Source organism: Symphodus melops (assembly GCF_947650265.1).
Source record: "Symphodus melops genome assembly, chromosome: 19".
Taxonomy (NCBI): domain Eukaryota; kingdom Metazoa; phylum Chordata; class Actinopteri; order Labriformes; family Labridae; genus Symphodus; species Symphodus melops.
This window is the reverse complement of record NC_136709.1, coordinates 6,666,303-6,681,984: the sequence shown is the minus strand read 5'-3', so window position 1 is coordinate 6,681,984 and position 15,682 is coordinate 6,666,303. Positions and strand designations below refer to the sequence as shown.

Here is a 15,682-nt window from a genome sequence, read left to right as displayed (position 1 = left end):
GGGTTAAAAGTTTACTACTAGACTTAATGACTTTTTCATGAGAATTTCTTCCAAAGTAATCCAACTTTCATTGTAGAGGGGAGCCAATTTGTCACTTTGGAAAGCAAAAGCAGATGGTGCAAAGTCTAACTATATCAGGGCTGCCAAATGATTACATTTTTAAAAAAGTGATTTGTTTCTAAATTTCAAAAGTTAATCTAGACTATTCAAATGTGTAAGGTCTCTTTTGAAATTCCACAATTTTGCATTTTAAACCAGTGTATGTTGTGGTTTGTTGGACTGCTATAAAAAAATCCCTCCCCTGTTTTTAGACAGGACTGTCTATTATCTAAAGCTAGAATAAAGGGTTGGTATGCCAGAGGAGGCAATTTAGTGACTCATTGATGGACTACTTCTTTGGACCCACACTTGAATGCATTTTAATAGTAAAACAAAGCAATAAACGGGAACAAATGCAAATATCAGGTAATATGTGATTCCCATGTAAAAAAAAAAGTAAATATCTCTAAAATGGTTTACCTTTAGACTTTGTTTTATTGAAATAATGTTGATCATTATACCTGCATTAGTGTCAGTATATGCTTTTTTGTTGTATCAAATGTTGTGTAATCACAATAAAACAATGTTGTTAGATCAATAGATAGATACTTTATTGATCCCAAGGGAAAGTCAAGTTATAATGAGTAAATATTCTACCATGTTATTGTATAATAACATCCATGTTATTAACTATCTTAAGGAAGCCATTGACTGATGTGTTGTCATACTCACATCATAGACATTGGTCTTGGCCAAGTAGCACTAACCGCAAAACTAAATAAAATCCGCTACAGTAGGTCTAAAATAGTTAGTTAAAATGATTAATTCATAGTTTTAAATTTCAAAAATCGAAGGCCTGTTGGCATTTTGTATCTGCCTAAAACCAAACAAAGTAGTGTAACAGCTTAAATAGGTAAACATTTAAATGAGCAACAGACAAAATGTGCCATGTTGCATATGAAAATACTTGCATGTATTCGCTGCACTTCCAAGAAGACAGCTTTTAGGAAGGCCTGTTCCCAGATAGCTAGGTCAGTGGCCAGCTCTACCTTGAAGGTGTGGCTCTGGCCGTGGCCGACCAGAATACTGAAGCAAAGAGACTCATTTTCTTGCTGCTCGGATGACTGCTCGAGCCCCAAGTAGAGCCGAGCCTGGAGCCAGCAGTCCTCTGCCATCCACAGCTGTAACACGAAATGTTAATGATTACATGTTTGGAAGTAGTTCTTGCTGTCCCTTCACATTTTAATGATTAATTCAGTGGGTGTTCTCAGTTTAAATGGAAAAAAAAAAAAAAAAGTTCATTTCCTAGTTTGAGGATCGACTCGAAACATGAGAGCTCTGTTAGGTCATCTCACTAAAACATTTTTGCAAGACACATTGGTCAGAAAGAAAAGAAAAACAAACAGCCATGTATAATATGAGAAAAACTCAAATTTTAAACAGCTTATGCAAAGTACCAGCACGCTGCTGAAACATACCTTGTGGACTTTGAAAAGTACCTCATAGACGTTATATGTTGTTTCAGCTTGTCCCCAATCAGCAGCACTTACCTGAAAAATAACCATCAAGGAATGTTAGACACAGACACTCTTTATTATAAGCACCTCCTTAAAAATACTAAATGCAAATGGAGAAAGCACCATGGTTTGTTTTCATTCCTGAGTGAGTACCAGTGCTGGAAGTTGTACCAGTATTATCCATAAAGTACGTAGGTGTCTCAATAGTAAAACAGATATATACAGTTATGTAGCATGTCTTCGGAACAAAACAAATGGCAGGTTAAAGGGCCTAAAAAGGGAGATATTTTAAATGATCGCATATGAAATACGTTTTCCATACCACTATGGTGAAAAACATCAAATTTATCTACAAAAACATGCAAGTGTTCTAAATTAAAAGTCTGAAAGTACAACTTTGAAAAGCTTCTAAAGAAACTAATGCAAAGGTAGATCATATATGTTTATTCTTAGTATTAGACCTGGCTGAGGGCTTTCCTTCACATGGTCTTATAGTGTTTCCAATCAAATTAATAACATAACATATAACTTAATTAATGCTATCTAAATGTGAATTCAGGGTCGGATGAGATATTTTTATATCAAGGGCATGTCTTGTGTATCAATGTACTTATTATTGTGTTCATTATTTGATTCTGTTTGTTGTTTGACTTTTTTCTCAAGAAAATCTTAAGTGGTTAAAAAAATAAAACAGTATGTTTACATAAAGAAGTCCTTTTGACACCCACAAGAGGCCAATACAAGATAATACATTTCTGGGTAAGAGTCTATACATTTTTTTGTTGGCAATTGGCCCTGCATTCTGATCAAGATACAAATCTTACCCATTCAAAGAAATGTTTTTTTTTTTTTTTTTTTTTTAAAGTTGCATCCAAAAATAACATTAATTTCTTTGCCAATGGCATGCTGAGCATAAAAGGACACAGCAGTGGCATTTAGATACAATTTTAAATAGTTTTGTACAATAGCAAGTTCCTTTCTTTATTTCAACCTCTGCCTTTCAGGGATGTTGGGGATAGTTTCCAATAAGGTATATCTACTGTTTTACCTTAAAAAAGTCAAGGAATTACCCACAATGCTATTGAAAGATCTGTAACTATGCTATTTTACTTTCAGCTTGTCATGCCTGCTTGTCGGCATATTCAAGTTCATTTTGACACTCTGCTTCAACAATACCTGACTCTTACTTGTTTAATGAACACACACAGCTGCAGTAACCATCTTCAATCTCAAACTACAATGGTATGCTTTTCTGGTATGAGCCAGTCTAACAGCCATAACGTATGGTACACAAAGGAAATGACTAGTGGGCCAAAGGCTTGATTCAACTGGGGAATATAAAGCTGCAGATGCATTGCATTAGTCCAGAGCAGAGCAATTATGCATACTGTATAAGCATAGAGAAAAAGTATTATCCATACCGTAGGACGAAACACTTCACTTGAAACTCTCACTTCAGATTAAGGTTTTATGAGAGGGTAGTTCCTTAGGCTATACTGTATGCTAGTATATTTTTGAACTGGCACTCAAGCCTTTTCTTATTACTAAGAGGTTTCCCAGCAACAATAAGATACCTCATGAAGTAACTTTGTGCCGTTTTATTTAAGCTACACTATCATTCTGTAAGTTGTGGGTTGGTTTTTAATATAAACAATAGTAATAGACAGTTAAAGGTCAGGATCCTGAGAATTGAGTTGAAAATCATTTTAGTATGGCTAAATGGAGTGTTTTACAGATGGACTGGTGCAGTATTAGCAGTGTTACGAGAGGGGTGCTTCCTTGAGGAGACAGAGCTTGCTCAAGGGATTATATATCCCATCTGGCCAAGGAATACCTGGGGATCCCTCAGGAGCATTTGGGCATTGCAGTGTCACATTGGGCATGTGTTTTTTTGTCGTCATGAACTGTAGAAACAGTTGAATCCACAGGTAATTCATACAGCTGCTGAATTTTTACTCTAAAAATAGAATCAGCAGAAATATTGGTGTGAACTCCATTTCTTGGTAATGCTCACTTTGAGTTTCCCGCATTGTTAGACCCTAAATACTCAGCTAAGGGCAATACTATTTCCTCCTCACTTGTTCATGTGTACATCCAGCTTTCATTTTAACTCAGGAAAGCAGATCAAGAGGGCCCTGATTTAAATATCCGGCCATGAATATGGACAATTTGCCAAATGATACTCCTACCATTGGATTGTGTTATATCGGCTTCGTTTCATCTACTTAAACGGGTTTCCTCTTCTGTAAAATCAGAAAAATAGGTAAATCAGGAGCTGGGCTGAGCGGTTTTCTTTTGATTTTGTGTATTGCTCCATAGACTGTCTAATAAAATACTGTAATCTTCCATCCTCTATGTTGGTTTTGTAGGAATCTAAATCTAAAATTAGGTCAAGTAGGAGTTAAGTCTTCGGAAGATACAGTTAGCTTGTCAAACAGTGTTAAAGGGGGATGAAGGTCTAAATCTGTGGTCAAGACAAGCCAATAGACACTGCACAGCACATAATTGGCAACACCACACCTTGACAATGTAAAAAACATCTGTATGTAATATATATGCTGAAACTGCCAAAGCAGTTGCAAACTACAGTAATGGCTACAGGGCTATCACATTTGCAGAAATCACATGAAAAACTACTGATATTTCCTGAAGGAGTGTGAATGCAAACAGACACATTTTTCGTTTTGAATCTGGATTCTCCTGCCAGACCCCTGGTACAACAGTGCATTATTGATTGTTTAAATCTCTAGACATACTGATTAGTTATGATCTAAAGTTGATTATCTGTATAATCAAATATTTTCTATTTCATAGGCTTAATGTTCTATATATAGTTTCCTCTGGAGAGTTTTCTATCCTTTTAAAGTAACTTTTGTTTTGATTTTTCGCAGTATTTTCTACAGAGATATTCCTGTGTGCATGAAAACATTTAACATGTGTTCACTGAAAGCAGCCTCTCTAATCTTTAAAGTAAATTAAAAAACATGAATTCACCACACACAACTAAAGAAATCTCCGGACAGCTCACGCTGCTCAACATTATTTAAAAAGCAATACAGCCTACAGAGCTCGTTTGATGTGGAGTGTAATGTAAAATACATTTTAGAGGCCATATCTTATACAACAAATCTGTAAACCCTCTATCTGTCTGTCTTAACAGGCACTGCAGTATGAAAAGTTCCTGACAATTATGCAAATTTTGAAAATGTTCGTACACAAACCTTGTGCGGGATTTGAGCGTACCCTCCGCACTTACGTCCAAATTGATAAGTGCCGGACTTTGCGCGGAAATGACAAATTTGTTTTCATTAGAATCAGTGACATTTTTCAAGACTGGTTAATTTCTTATCACAGTCAAAAAATATAAAAGCTTTTTTTGGAATGCATTTTGAAGAAAGAAAGTCGTGTAGACCATTTAAATGTAACATTACTTTATGAACCTGTAAAATCTTGCAAGAATTTATTTTTGTGACAGGGTACTTCAAGGAGAAAACCGCTCACTGGAATATGTCCACTGGATTGTGTTACCACCATAGCACAGTAAGTAAAATAATTAACATTTTAAATTCAGAGATTGAAAAAAAATTATATTGCACATTTAAGTGCAATGCATCCGTGAAGTGATACAAATTTTAAGGTCAAATAAACTTATTTACTCATTTATTTTACAAATAATAGCCTTTAATGGTGTATATCCGTTTCACTGCAATGAAACAGTTTGTGAAGAACACAACAAATTAAAAATGATCTCCAGTTACTGCATTACCGTCTCATCTGAAGCATTTAGTTTAATGCAAATGGTGCCGCTTGTATAAATGACACAAACCATGCTGCAGATTTTGGGGACGACCAAAGATCAGTGAGCAGTAACATAAAGTCCTCATCTTTTTTTTGCATTCAAAACCGAAATCAAATGCTGAATAAATGTCTCATGTTTACACTTTTTCTTTCTTTTAATTTCTTTACATTTTTTTAAAAGGCATTTGAATGATACCTTTGAAGTATAATTTATCATAAAAAAATGTTTTACCGGTGGTCTCCTGAAGATATGAAAATATGGTCCTCTGAGCGCCAGGAACTTAAATGTCAAGGTTCTTCCGGCAGCGCTACCCTCTGGGCTATCACATGCCCAGCCCATGTAAATAATCTGCAGAGATATAGAGGAACACTTTTACATGATTTTACTATTTGATCAAAAAAAGGTATACACGTGAAATCTGATCTCAATCAACAGACCTGAATAGCAAGATATACATCGTCATAGACAAGATGCTGAGGACTCGTAAACATAGTACATCATTTTCATATAATTTGAGCAGTGATGTCCCTATTAATGGATGCGGTTAAAATGAAAAACTTAAGTTAATCATTTCTAAGAGCAGCTGTATTGAATAAGGCAGCGGAGTTTCAATTTTGCAGCCAAATGACAGAAGTACGTAAAAAAGCACTGTGTAACAGCAACCTCAGACTAAACGTTCTTTATTTATTTAGCTTCAATAAATGTAAAACCTTACTCAGACAATTCACTATAGTTTTATTTCAAGATTAAGTTGTTTTAAATAGTAGTTTACTATAAATTAATATCACGATACATTTGGCATGGAAGAAAACCTCGGATAAAATTTCAAATTCTTCAGCTGACAAAGAAGAGGGGTGGACTTGCACTCCCCTGTCTAAAGGACTACTATAAAGCCGCACAGCTAAGGATCCTCTATTGTTGGTGCAACTCTGACTACCAAGCCAGATGGAAAGAAATTGAGGAAAATGTGTCCGGAGCGGTTCCTATTCAGGCGAGGCTAGGAGATAAAAGACTAATTAAAAACTTAGTCGAATTAGGTAATAATTGGATCAACTTACCTCTGAAGATTTGGTTAAATGTTATCACTAAAAATAATTTATTGGAAGAGATAAAAATTCTTAAGTGGTGCTCTCATGATATAGACTTCACCCCAAACAAGTTGGACGTAAGTTATAAGGGATGGGCACATCGGGGTCTCTCATCATATTGTACTTTCTTTGACCAGGGCAAAATGAATGATTTTCAGACACTTAAGAGATTACATGATTTAAAAAACACAGATTTTTTTAGATTTTTGCAGATACGTCATCACATAAACAGTCCAAAAAATGGAGCTGCTTTTGAAAACGACCTACTGAAAATCTTTATTAGTGCATATAAGGACGACTCAGGGCTTAAAGTAATATCAAGACTTTACAAGGGGCTCCAGGGTATCAAAACAGTAGGCAGCACATACATCAAACAAAAATGGGAAAAGGAGAGCAATAGGTGCATCCCAGGGGAAGTTTGGACTGATTATTGTGAAGCTCAATGGAGAATCTCAAGCTCACTTCTCTGGAGGACATTTGGATGGAAGACTCTTTGCAGATATTTTATTACCCCTGCTCAATCATCTCATTATTCAGGAACCACCAGCTGCTGGAGGAAATGTGGCTCTCAGGATGCTAATCACTATCACGTGTTTTGGGACTGTCCAAAGGTACACTCTTTTTGGCGCAAGGTTCATTCCGAATTAGAAATTATATTTGAGACAAAAATAACTTTCAATTGGGACGAGCTTTTTTTTGGACTCCTATCTTCAACGAACACAAATACTACAACTAAGAAACTGTTTGGAATACTGAGTGCAGCAGCGAGGAAAGCAGTCACAAGGAAATGGCTTAAACCTCATACCCCATCTATTAAGGAATGGTATGACATTATATATGAAATATATGTAATGGAGAGAATTACTTTCTCTTTGAGGCTCCAGGACTGTAAATTTGAGGAAATTTGGAAGACGTGGAAAATGTATATTTCCCCGAGATGCCCGGCCCATGTTTGAGGGGGAGGGGAGGGAGGGAGAAACCTATTAAACTGTGTTTCTGAGTTTTATTTTTTGTTGTTTGGTTTGGTTTTTCCTCTTCTTTTCTTCCCTTCTTTTATAATTTTATATAACACCCCATGTTTTGTTCTGTTTAATGTTGTAATATGATAAAAAAAGTAAAAAAGAAAAAGAATAATGGATCAGACTGTGAAAGAATGTAACCTGCAATGACAGTGTGTTGGAAATGCAATGATCCTAAATAAAGAATTATAAAAAAAAAATAGTAGTTTACTTGTATCACAAATATAAGTAAGCCAGAAAATTTGACCAAAAAGATAGTCTGTATTTCTCCTGGCCAACAACTACACTACAAATGATGGACCAAACTTTTTAAAGGGGACATATTGTGAAAAATACACTTCTACAAAGTTTCTGAACATATCCCCTCTCCTCCTGTGGTATCTCCACCCATGGACTCCACCTCCAGCCGAGAGCAAAACTTTGGCACAGGTCTGCCATTTTTCTTGTCACTACAGAGGAGTGATGAAAACTCAGGGGGGGGGTCATTGCATTTAAAGAGACACATATGTTAGTTCAATAACTACAACTTAAACTGCGCTTCATTCACCACGTTTACTTCAACTCTTGTTCTACACCAAGTACAAACAATACCAACTCCCACCACACTCAAGTGCGCCCCCTGCTTCCCACCACCAGTATATAACATAGACTAAACAACATACACCAAATCAGAGCGTTTTGAGAGAGCTGGTTTCAACAGAGTCAAAAGCCTCCTCTGGTGCTTGATTCATGTTATATTTGGATCAAAGCACAGTACAGATGTTTTATTTAGATCACAGGGAACTGTTTGAAAAGATGAAAAAAGGTGATATGTCCTCTTAAACAACTTTTTGCCAATTTTTTGAATTGTTGGACTGGAAAGAGTGAGGCCCACACACCTGATCATCTGATGAGCAGTATTTGTTGATTAATTGTATCTATGTGAGAAAAAAAAGTGTTATAATCACAAAACACAGTCATATACAGTATATTAGTACAAAAATGTATCCTGACCCCCTAAAATTAAAATGTAAAGAAGACTTGAACAAGACATGGGTTAACCGATTAATATAAACAGCCTTTACATAACCCAGGCAAATCTATCAGGCAGATCCATATATTATAGACTGATCACTTTAGTTATTTATGTTTTTGCCAATCTCAGATAATCAAAAAGTAAATTGTATTTAATCAAATATTTATACTACTGACTGGTACATCTTCCCCAAGGTTTCAAGCCTTACACATCCTGGGTATTTATAAATTACCTGGGCTACTCCAACAAAACAGCTTGTTTTTGTTGTTGAATAACACAACAAAAAACATAGGACAATCAAAATAAGAGTTACAACCCTTAACTAGGATAAGTCTATATGAAGAGGAAATAAATATCAGTTTTAGGGTGAGAAAAAAATTATTACAAAGAATGGATATTTAAAGGTACATTTTTTGTTGTACAAAGGGAGCGCGAAAGAAAACAGCCAAATAATTTGATGATCCTTGGTCCCTACCTTTAATGAGAAGGAAGAACTTCCACTTGTATGAGACACTCATTTAAGTAGCCTAATTTCTGGATGTTGTTTTGTTTACTTACGAGACTCAGACTCTTCTTTTATTCGTCAGTCCCAAAGGGAGGGGAAGCTTAGCAGTAACAAATGTGTAGATGAGGAAAATCCAGTTTGATTTTGCTATCTGGCCACACAATAAATCACTGTTTTGCTCTGAATACAATGAAATACAGATATAAAGTTAAACTCCAGAGACTTTTCTACCTTTTCCTCTATCACCAAAGTCATTGTCTACATATTACTTTTCAAAAGAGCAACCACTGGTCAATGCATTTGTTGAAACCTAGAAAATTAGGTTCATTATTATAAAATGTGTGTTTCTTTTATTTCCTCTTTTAAGGTTGTGGGGTTCCTAAAGATGCAAAACCGTGACAACTGGATTACTTAAACCACCTTGTTACAAATCATGTTATCTGTATTATTTTTTTATTCTTACATTCATACCTGATCAGCTTAAATTGCTACAACCTCTAGTCCAAAAGTTGCCCAAAATGAGAGACAGACTGTGGATTAACTCCAGCCACTATATGCCCCTTAACCAAATCCGGTTTAAGGTGAATAGCATGTTATAACAAATAACACAAACCAAGGCTTCAGCATTAACAGTGTATTTTAATGACAGCAGCATGCCTTCCAGGAGGCTGCACAGCCCATATTGAACAGGGACGTTTAGGTTCCTCTGGAAGGGACACAAAAACTTTCCATAAGAAAAGGAGCATACACAAAGATTAGATTTAAGTGATATATTCTGAGTGGGCAAGGGTAGTTTTCTGGGCAAATATTCTGTTTTCAGCAGATTAAATACTTTCAGAAACATATTTCATTTTATTCAGGTCAAAACAGTGATTTATGGTGTGGCCAGACAACAAAAACAAACTGCATTTTCCATATCATCAACACGTTTGTTACTGCTAAGCTTCCCCTCCCTGTGGGACTGAGGAATAAAAGACGAGTCGGAGCCATCCAGAAATTAGGCTACTTAAATGAGTGTCTCATACAAATGGAAGTTCTTATCAACATCCTTCTCAATAAAGGTAGGGACCAAGGATCATCAAATTCATTGGCTTTAAGTTATAGTGAAACTTCCTTCCCAATCCCAATTAATTTGTTATTGAACTCTTTTCTTTTCATTCTCATTTCTACAGGAAGGGTTGCTTCTGCATCCTACTGTATCTCCTAGGTTATAAAACCATGGTCAATTAACTGATATCTTATAAAGCATTAAACAACGAGCATCCGTATTGAATCGGTTTAGTGTTTTTAACAAAATGGCATGAAGTGATTCTCCAAAACACGCCTAAAACACACAATAGCATAGTGTGTTAAAACTTTAAATGTTCTAGGTTATTCAAACACCCTTCCACCATGAGGTATGTATATGTTCATCCAGAATTAATGCCTATAGGCAGTGAAAGACGATGAGTTTCGATGTATGCATTGATTAAATTCAGTTTTGTTTAACATGTTTGGAGGGACTCCATGCTCCAATTACAACAGACCACGACTGATTGGACCATGGTCTGGAAGCAAAAAAAGGAATGAGCCTGTGAATAATATTCCACTTATTTTGATTCCCTAAGTCATTTCTCCGTTTTTTTTCTATTATTTTTATTATAGACTAATGAAACCCAACTAAACCTTTAATGTTCAGAGACGGACTTACATTCTCATGTTTCAAGTCATTGATATTAGTAGATATTGCTTGAAGCCAGTCAGTGCTTTCTGCTGCAGAGCAAAATTGAAGAATATTGGAGCTGTCTTCATTCATGACATATACTTCAAAACAGTTGGACCTAGAGGAGCAGAGAGGTCAAAATTAAAGAGGAGATGTACAGAAGATGGCAGGCATTGCAACAGAGTGAAGCTGAAGCTGTTAGTCATTTTTTTCAAGTTACTTTGAAGAGTAACTAAACCCCAAGAAAACTTTTTTTCAGCTGAAACCATATGTATATGGGTATTAACTGGTCATATTCTTGACATTTGAGTACAACGCATTTAAATTCTACACTATGTATTGGAAACATACACAGTGAAATATACACTGCTGTCTACAGGATTGAAACTCTGGTCAGGAGGTAGTATTAGTCGGACCTGTGCATTTTCTGAAATTCCAGGGAAGATGCACTAAAACTCTGGTGTTTAGTTACCCTTAAGATGACTTGTACTGTACTTCAAGCAGCAATCTTCCATTCTTTCTCCCAGGATACGAACAATAAGTTTTCCCAAACATCCTTGTTGAGACTCTCTAAGCTGTCCTTGGTTTCTAGACAAAACTGAAATGTATCAGGTCTGACTGACATCAGGAACAGTGAAATAACATTACACATTTAGTAATTACAGAAAGTCCATAACAGATGCCACTGTGACTTTAGGAAGTGCTGCAGTACCATCAGGACAGGCCGAGTGAGACTTGACACTACAACACAAAAAAACACACCATGCACAAAAATTGAGAATGATGGTTTAATGTTAGTATTAGTTTACCTGCGAAACGTTGGGGAAAAAAAGGCCCTACTTTACTCTTTTACGTTTAAATGAATGAATGTTTGAGGAGCATAATGTGACAAATAGGTAGATTTGCTATAACATATTCAAGCAAAGAAGTGTAAGAAGAACATTAAATTGAGGACCCCAGAAAAAGTCCAGCATGTAGAAGTGCTTGTAGAATATGTTTTTCTTTTGAATAGAGCCTGCTATGAAATTGTGCTTTTTTGCTCAGCAAAGCCAACTTCCTCATGGCAATTAGACAGATTGTAACAGTATTGTTTTGTATTGTACTGTCTCTTCTTTTCTTCAGAAGATAAATGCAGAATTTGAATCCCTTTAAAAAAAAAAATCATAACACAGCTAACTTTGTAAACATGTGCAACAGCAAATAAGAATTATGTTGTGAGATCATATGCATTTCTGGATTATATCATTTTCTTTGTGTACCTTTAGTTTTATTACAGTGCTTTACTTATACATTACAATTGCCTCGACTTCACAAAGCATGTCAACTTTCCCACTCATAGTCATGGTCACATTCTGGACTAGGTCTGCTCCACTGGTCTCACAATTCATTAACTGTCAAGTCTCAACCTCAACATCTCCAACCGTCTGGCCATATCCACGGATATTGACATCCCTCTCTGTCTAAATCAACCATCAAAACTAAAACTGTGTCATTCACACTCTCTGCACCCTGGTACACTCTGGAACTCCATAAAATGGAACCTTGCAAACACTAGCTCGAAAGACTCCAACAAGAAACCTGCTTTAACATTTCACATCCAAGAATACTCTGACCATCTCAAACAATACATTGAAGCTCTTAGCACTGCCTTGTCCAACTATTACAAGCACTTAATTCACTCAGGCTCCTCCAACCCCAAGGCTGTCTTTTTTGCAATAAACAAAGTCAAACCCAGCGATAAAGACATCTCTTCCTCCTTCACGGTTTAAAAATGCGACGCTTTTCTGCCATTCTTCCTATCCAAAATTGACACCATTTACAGCAGCTTCAACCCTCTCACTGTCTCCTCTTCATCCCAACTGGCACCCTGGAGCCTTATTTCCCAACCTCTTTCTCAGTTCTCCACTTTGTTCCCAAATGAACTATCCACCATCACAACCAGCATTAAGTCTTTCTCCAGTACTTTTGACCCCATCGTATCCAGTCTTGTTAAAAAACTGTCTCCCAGCAATCTTGCCACTCATAACCACAGTTATCAACTCCTACCTCTGCTCTAGTTCAGTAGCCAAAACACTCAGACTGGCAGTCGTCCCCCCGTCTTCAAGAACTTCCGCCCCATCTCCAACCTCCCAATTTTGTCAAAAATACTGGAACGTGTTGTCGCCACTCAGATAAAAGCTCACCTCTCCTCCAACAACCTGTTTGAACCATTCCAGTCCAACAGTCCTCTTTAAAGTCACCAACGACCTCCTCCCCTCATTTTAATCTGGCCTCCTCAATAACCTCATCCTTCTCAACCTCAATGCATCCTTTGACACCAACAGCCACAGGATTCTTCTATCTTGCCTAGAATAATCACTCAACAACACTGGTACTACTCTTTCCTGGTAAAAATCTTACCTCACTGACCGACAACAGTTTATCAACATCAATAATTGCTCCTCCTCTTCCATAGCTCCCTTGTCCTAAGGCCTCCCCCAGGGTCTCGTGCTTGGTCCCCCTCGTTCATTATCTTGCTCCCCCTTGGTAACACCACCCGCCAGCATGGTTTCTGATTCCACTACTAAGCAGATGACATCCAGCTGTACATCTTCACCAATTCAATCACCACTGTAACCCCCTCCCCTCTGAAAAACTGCCCCAACAAAATAGAAACATGAACGCACACCAATTTCCTCTCACTCAATTATACAAAATCAGACATAACAATTATCGGCCACAAATCCCTCACAAACTCCTTTCAAAACTTCTTCCACACAAAAGACAACTCACTTTCTCACCATTCACTCATATCCGCAATCTTGGGAGTCATCTTTGACAGCCACCTCTACGTTGATCACTACGTCACCCAGCTCACAAAAACCGCCCTCCAATACTCAAATTCTCTGCTGCTGAAACCCTAATTTATCACATTCAGACTCGACTATTGCAATAGCATCCTTTTCAGCACATCATCCAAAGTCCTCAATAAATTCCAATACATCCAGAACTCTGCTGCACATCTTCCCACCTGATCCTGTGATCACGTCCGTGTTTTTTCATGCAACCTCCTTACCTCCAACGCCAACTTCCTGTCTCCCCCACTCAGAATCAAGCACCAAACCTGGGAGGACAGAGTCTTCTCCATAGCTGCCCCTTCCCTCTGGAACTCACTCCCAACACATACTCAACATTGCACTGATCCTTCTACTTTTAAATCACTTTTCAAAACTCACCTCTTCAGACAAGCTTTTAATGAATGATTACGTGTGCTTTGTTTAACCACAGCTTGATACTTTTCGATTTTTGTGTCTCTTGTTTGTCCTTACTGTTCTGACCTTTTCTGTCTTTTTAAACTAATGTACAGTGCCTTTGAGTTTTTAAAAAGCATTCATATATAAATACAATTTATTATTATCATTATAATTATTAGAACATTGATAATGTCTTCTGGTGAAGGCCTCCCAGCACATATTTACCATATACCATATTTCTAATACGCTTATCAAACTCTTATGTTTCGCTGCCAGTGTCCTGAGACAGTGGCTTTCCAGGACGGATTTTCAATGGACTTAAATATTGGTTGCATAAAGTTGCACTTAAAGACATTTGCCTGTGCATACTGTAGATATTGGCATTACATTCTTAATAGAAATTAAAAGTAACTGCTAAGCCAACAAATATGTTGGTGAACTGTGCACCGTACAGGTGAGTTTTATCATTCTTACCTTACCTTAAATTATCTGTGGCAGCTTTGTATCTCGAGACTCTTGCAATCATCAAGGGTATGGAGATGGCATCCAGCCAGCGCTTCTCATACTTTGGTTCATTAGCTGAATGTGAAGAAGGGGAGGAAGCCTGCATGGAATATATGAACAGGACGATTAGCTCTTGAAGTCTTATTTATGATAGAGGCTCTGGTCTAGAAAAAACACCTGTAGGATAAATATGAACAAACATTTCATTTCTTATAGCTGCAAGTTCAAAGAAACTAATGAGGTATAAGGTTTCTGCAGTGTCCTGACCACACTGATTTTTTTACACCACCGGTCACAACGCATTCACATAGTGATGGTAGAGGCTGCTGTATATGAAAGCATACGGATGGTTACTTCTGATGGTCTCACTACATAGCAACCACTGCCATCAGTGTGTGAATGGGTTTGAATGGGTAGGTTGACATGTCATGTAAAAGCGCTTTGAGTAGTCAGAAAACTAGAAAAGTGCTATACATGCTCAAGTCCATTTGCCCTTTACCATCGAACTCCCTTTCTTTCAGAAGACAACTACTTTTCTGCTGAGCCACAGCACATTACAGTACACACTAGGGTAAATGCAGCTCTAACTGCCTATGCAGAAAGCTGGTCTTTTTGCTTCAGGGAGAACACAAAGACAGGGAAACTGGTATCTCATCTATCCAGTCCGGGGTCCTCAAAACATGTTTCAAATAAGCAGCTGCCCTCCTGTTATGGCACATATCTTCAAATAATTAAATTCCCTCTTTTTGAGAGTTTTTAGATGCTTTAAGTACACACAGTCAGACAAAAACATAGGCCTAAAACAACTGACCTGCATAAAGGACCAATAGCAGTGGCAAGTTATGTCTAATTCATGTTGCCATCAGCGGCCTCAATTCTCAAGGGTGTTATTTCACCCTTGAGAATCCCTTTTAGGACACGTGTGCATTAATAAGAACTGGGAAATAAAGCCCTGACATGCAACTGTATACACAGTTAAAAGCTCTAAATAAGTTTTCACAAACTATAACAATAAACAATCATGCCAAACATCAAACCCTAATATTATTAATGTAATATATATGTATAGTTGATTGAATAAATAAACAGGCTTGTTAATTTTATCTGTAAAACTTATTTTTAGGTCTCTCTTTCCTAAATGTTTCCTGAGTCCATAAAAACTTAAAAAAAAAAAAAAAAAATCTCAAAACCTGTTAGATACTTAAAACATTTCCAATGCAAAAATGTGCATATATTATAATACCTCTTTTGGATTTTCACT

The 15,682-nt window shown here is 36.9% G+C and overlaps 1 protein-coding gene across 15 annotated transcripts in view; it reads right to left on the bottom strand.

Moving 5' to 3' along the window:
• sntg2 (syntrophin, gamma 2) overlaps positions 1 to 15,682 on the bottom strand; it is a 36,677-nt gene that overhangs the window by 3,053 nt on the left and 17,942 nt on the right. For 13 of the 15 annotated variants that reach the window (XM_079369685.1, XM_079369682.1, XM_079369688.1 and 10 more), the window contains 6 exons: positions 14,397 to 14,521; positions 10,673 to 10,802; positions 8,341 to 8,379; positions 5,587 to 5,703; positions 1,518 to 1,589; positions 1,011 to 1,220 (listed from right to left, as the gene is read on the bottom strand). In XM_079369685.1, coding sequence (XP_079225811.1) covers positions 1,011 to 1,220; positions 1,518 to 1,589; positions 5,587 to 5,703; positions 8,341 to 8,379; positions 10,673 to 10,802; positions 14,397 to 14,521 — 693 coding nt within the window. The remainder of the gene's footprint in view (positions 1 to 1,010; positions 1,221 to 1,517; positions 1,590 to 5,586; positions 5,704 to 8,340; positions 8,380 to 10,672; positions 10,803 to 14,396; positions 14,522 to 15,682) is intronic. The other 2 variants (XM_079369683.1, XM_079369686.1) reach the window with 2 other exon arrangements.